This window comes from Hydra vulgaris, chromosome 05, assembly GCF_038396675.1.
Source record: "Hydra vulgaris chromosome 05, alternate assembly HydraT2T_AEP".
NCBI lineage: Eukaryota > Metazoa > Cnidaria > Hydrozoa > Anthoathecata > Hydridae > Hydra > Hydra vulgaris.
This window is the reverse complement of record NC_088924.1, coordinates 5,734,524-5,740,193: the sequence shown is the minus strand read 5'-3', so window position 1 is coordinate 5,740,193 and position 5,670 is coordinate 5,734,524. Positions and strand designations below refer to the sequence as shown.

The window sequence follows — 5,670 nt, the reverse complement described above, 5'->3', positions numbered from 1 at the left end:
GTTTAAACGAGTTTTATAATTCTGTTATGAATGTAGAAGCTTCCAAGTTTGAAGCCAATGATAGTTTAAAACAAGTGAAAGGCAATTTCAAATTAGTATTTCGTTTAGACGGACTAGCTGACACTAAAGTCACTCGCTCTAACGAGAACGCTCATATTGATTTTATATATAATAAAATCAACCACGAATTTGAAGTGGTATATGAAGACCTTGTTGATGTTATTAAAGAGTCATTTAACATTTGGCTACTCGAAGAAGTAGACATTATATAAAAAGTAGTTGTAAAACTTATGCAGCGATTTGTTATCCGTTTCCACAATTAGAAGAGTTTTATGTTTCACTATTTAAAACGTATGGTAAAGTAAAGGGAGATTTTTCCTTGTCACATTGTTTAAAACAGGGAGAAATTATTTAAGTAACTCGTTCCAATGATAATCTCACTATTGTATTTATATATGAAGATGGAAAAGAACATTCTTTTGAAATTCCTTTGAAAATTTTTTTATTGTTTGTTATCGAATCTCAAGAAGAATGGCTTATCAAGGCAATAGGCAAAAAAGATATTAAAGATCTATGTGAGGACATTATAGATCTAAGCGAGGAATAGTCCGACGAGGAAGGGGATTAGCTGATTATATAACTCCTCAAAATGTAACCAACGCATTGCAAGTGGGTTCGCTGTTATATGGTATAAAAAAAGCGTGGAAAGGCAAAAAAACAAAAATGGTTCCAGTTCCTGTTGTTACAAAACCCGCCAACCCTTATCTACCTCCGAATAGAGTGTTTGAAGTATATTAAAAAAGCAGTTGTAAAAAAAATATTATATTTATTCATTTAAAGAATAAATATGTACAAATAAAAAATTGTTTTGTTTTTCTTCTTCCTTTTTCTTTTTATATCGTTTGATAGTCAATGTTTTTTTTCCTTTGCAAGTCAAGCAACACGTCTTGTGAAGATTTATTTTTGCTGCTCTTTTAGTTACGGTGTTAAAAATCCATACTTCGTTATTTAATAGATGTATCGTGCAATTTTTTAATTAGGCGTCATTTTTTTTTATCTTTTAAGACAAGGAAATAAAGTTCGCCATAACCATTACACGTAGCACATTTTTCTTCTATAATGTCTTCAAGCAGTGTGTGTGGTGTTCTCTTCATGATTTTGTTTATATTAAATTCAGAGCAATCTGCCTTTTTATTTCTTTTCTAGTCATGACGTCATCAATAGGTACATCTAAAAATTGATTGGCAGTCTTGAATCGAGTGTAAATGTTTGCATAAATTCTATCCATTTTATTTTGGATCATATAATAAGTATTTTCCTTATTCATCACAGATGGAATAGCTTGAATATCCAATAGTGATAATTTGTCCCACGTAGCTTCATAATTTGTTCTTAAGAATCCTGCATCTTTTAAAAATCTTTTAATAGAATTTTGCGCAAATATTTGTTTTTCATAAATATCATAATGGAAAGGAATTTAATTTGTTGTCATAGACAATAGATCACGTTCCAGATTTTCCTGTTTTCCCATATTCAAATGCAACTGCATGTCTTTTACAAACAGTTGTTTAGCAGTAACATCAAGATATTGAAAGAGCACTTTTTTGATAAATTGAAAACATGAGTTGAGATTAATTTGAACTTGTGCAGAAGCATGAAGCTTTGTTACTTCGTAAAAATGATGATTTAACAGTCTGCACAACGAAGGTAAATATATTTGATCTGTATATAATACATTTTCAGTGTGAAAGACTAGAGCTACAAAATAAGCGGCAAATGCTCCACATAAACAACTATCATTCCATTTAAAAGGAAATTTATTGTATGAAAAAAATACGTTTCGATAACCACTCATTTTGCTATATTTTAAAATAAATTGAGTAAACCAATAAAGTTCGCGATTTTCAGCAGTCCATTCTGTAGGAAAATGATTCGATTGTCGTATATAAGAATTAATTTCAATTTCGTTGTAGTTGATATTAATAGTGTTGATTTGTATATTGCTAATCACCTCTTCCACTGCTTCAAACAAATATTTATTAAATCTTAAAAGTTTTGGAATTTGTTGCAATACACTTTCTTCTCCTAAACGGTCAAAACAAAAAAAATGTCCCTTGTGTATTTTCATCAACACTCTCCAATGTTGACCTGCTTCTTTTGTGATTTCGTTGTTGTAAATGATAATTGAGCCATTTTTTTTCATTTTATGAACAATATGAATATGAGTTTTTGTTTGACTTAGTTGGTCAAATGCATATATTCCAATAAAATAATTTTTAAATTCTGAATTTTTAAAAAAACGAGACAAAGATTCATCAGTAGCCATTTTTTATTCTTCTTTTTCTAAATTAAAAAAACTCGCAATAAATAGTGTTACAATTGATTATAATGTAAGTTACAATTCTTGTCTAAGACGCCGTCTGAGTTAAAGAAAAAAAAACCGGTTTAACAAAAAGCGAGACAGTGAAAAAAAACCGAGAAACCGAAGTAAGAAAAAAGAACCGAGAACAATAAAAAGGAACCGAGTAAAAAAGGTCCCAATAACGTCACGAGAAAAGGTCCCAATGACGTCAAAGTTCCCCAGAGTAAAAAAAGTTCAACGACGTCACGCGCATGCGCAGAAAAAAAGGATAAGGTGTAAAAAAAAATTTTTTATATCAAAAACTGTTACAATTTAAATTTATTTTGTTCCCTGAAAATAGGGTAGTGTTTTTCGCCCAATTATGAAACGTTATGTTTCGGTTAAGTTTTTTTCCAAACGTGATGAAAGAATTGTAAATATCGAGTTCATCATCGAATCGTTTGTTAAATTTTCTAGACATTTCTACAACGAATAGTGCTTCTTTAATTGACAAAACAATTTTCTTCACAGCACAATTTGAATTTTCAATCATTGTATTAGCTTGCTAAAAATAATAAAAATTAATTCGTAAAAATATTAACAGTTTAAATTAAAGGGGAGCGTCACATATCCACTCTTCCTTCAGCTCAAAGGGAGAGGCGTCACATATCCATTTTTCTTCTGTTTCTTCTGGTTGTTATTCTACTTTTAAGTTCTTTAGCTCTAGTTTAGCACATATTTCATAATGAAGTCCTTTTAACGGTCTTTTTAATTTTAAATTTGGCGGTTTGTATTCGAAAGTTGGAGCCACGAGTTTGCACTGCCAATTTTCATCATTATTAATATTATTCATTTTTAATATATAAAGAAAAAAAAGAATGTTAGTATAAAGTTGTATAAAAAAAGAGGAATAAAAAATAAAAAACAATAAGGAAAAAAAAAGAGAAAAATGTGATAAAATATATATTTCTAAAATAAAAAAACAAAATTAATTTTTTTTTAGGTTGTCAACTTTGGCATATGCCACATAGTTTGATACAAAAATAACGCTCGTTTAACGTTCTTGACTGTTTTAAACTTTCTCTTTGCAGTTTGAAAAAGTAGGGATACATTGCTGAAAAAAATAGGATGAATAAATAAAAAAATTTAATGATTAAAAGAAAAAACAGAAAAAAATATACCTTTCATTTGATTTCTAACTTTTTTGGGTGTTTTTTGATTTTTTGCGTATCCGTTTGTTTTCATTTTTATTAGTTTTGCTAAAAATATAAAATAATAACTTTCATATGTACAAATTTTTCAGAAGTAATAAAATCATATTGTTGATAAGACCATTCTATATAATTTTTTAATAAAATATAAAATTGATCATATTCAGAGTGGCTTCAAAAATTTTGAAAATAATGTGAATAAAATATTTCAAGTGTTATATATAAAAAATGAGCTTATTTTTTTTGTAAATGAATGCAAGTTTTATAAGTTACCCAAATTCATACACTTTAAGACTACACTTTATTATTTTCAAAAAATATATTGTTGGGGCAACAGAGCTCATAGAGCAAAAACAGAGCAACTAGCCCCGGTCTCCCCTACAAATTACAAAAAGGTGGACAGTACTAAATATATAACACGAATAAGAATAAAAATCTAATATGACTAAGTGTGAATAAAACTAGTAAACTTCACAATGATATTGTAGATCAAACTTTTTAAGTTTGAATTAAATGCAGACAGTGAAAAATTGTTGCCAAAATTACCAGTAAAATAATGTTTAGGAATCAAGTCATGGTTTTACTATACAAGTAAAAAAATACGAATTGATTCCCAAAAAAAAAGGATTTAGTAGAAATTAGGTTCTTGTTCTCATTCTGGTATAGGATTATAAAAATGGAATAGTTCTTCTTGTTTGGCTTCTATGACTGCACTTAGATATACTGCGTTCGGTGGTGAATAAACAGGTGGTAGATTTTAAATCATGCTTTCTTCATATGTTGGCAAACGTGGTATTTTATTTTTATATTTAGTGACAATATCCATTCGATGAATAGCTTTGCATAATACAAGTAAATATTCCAATTTCCTTTCTAATGATTCGTAAATATGACCTTGTTCGTTTTGTATAGTGTTATCTTTAAAGTATTCTACAATATCCAAACCATTTTTTAAAGTTTCTATGATTCCAAATGGTATTCTAAGCATGAATTTGATAGATTTCACGTTAGCAATGGTTAGTTCCAGACTGATTTCTCTGAATATTTCTATTGCATTCATTTTTTTTATTAGTTAATCTAAAAACTAATGTATAATAAGTATAGATAAAAAAGTACATAAGTATAGATAAAAAAGGAGAAAAAAATACATTTTTTTACATAAAATATATTATTGAATAGTAATCGTAATAAATAAATTATTATTAATAATAAATTGTTTCAGTTCTTCATGTGTAATAAAATTGTTAAAACCAACAGCCACATTATATTCTTCACTAGGTTTATCAAAAGAACTAGCGTCTAAAACTTGAAAATGATTATTATTGGTAGTAGTACGAGCAAAAAATTTATCTTTATCTCTTAAGGTCAAATTGACTTTTTTGGTAAAAGGCCATTTTAAAGCATCGTCAAGGTCACCTCGTAATAATTGAAAGTAAATGGCTAGTTTGTTGATGTCGGTACTTCGAGTATAAACTTTTATACGATAACGGTAACCTTCTGATGTGTAAACTGGTTCTGTATAAATTGGTTCATCTGATAATAGCCTGAGATTGATTTGGTCGAGTTTGATAATTTGCGTGTCTTTAAAAATGTGTTGTATTACCTTTACTTCTTTAGGTTGTTGAATGGATATTTTTAAGGCTAAGAATTCTGTGCTATTTTCTTCTACGATATGATAAAGTTTTGTTATTTCTTGTTTGAGTTGTTTTGTATCTTGTTGATTTGCTAAAACCAACATGTTGTCATAAAAGAGACTTTTTAATTCTGCCATTTCTTTTTTCGTTTCTGCTAGGGTTTGATGAAGTTTGTCATTTTCTTCTTTTAGGTTTTTAATTTCTTTTCTTGAAGACTTTTCATTTTATTCTTGATTTGATTAATAGAAAGATTCAAATAATTTAAATTTTTCTTTTCGTCTTGAATGATTTGGTTCAAATAACGATTTTGTTGTTCTTTATAATATCGAAAGCAGATGACAGAGTGTTCATATTATTCTTGATCATCAATTTTGGTATTACAAAAAAAACATATTTTTTGTATATCTAGAAATTCATAATCACATTCATGGTTTAACAAATCTTGTACCTTTTTTTTACATGTAAAACATTCGTGGGAGTATTG

The 5,670-nt window shown here is 28.2% G+C and overlaps 1 protein-coding gene across 1 annotated transcript; it reads right to left on the bottom strand.

Annotated features, from left to right (window-relative positions):
• Positions 1-4,720: 4,720 nt before the first annotated feature.
• Positions 4,721-5,323, bottom strand: LOC136080134 (TNF receptor-associated factor 5-like). The gene has a single exon (XM_065796744.1). It carries the CDS (start codon positions 5,321-5,323, stop codon positions 4,721-4,723), a length of 603 nt encoding a protein of 200 aa, XP_065652816.1.
• Between the last annotated feature and the right edge of the window lie 347 nt (positions 5,324-5,670).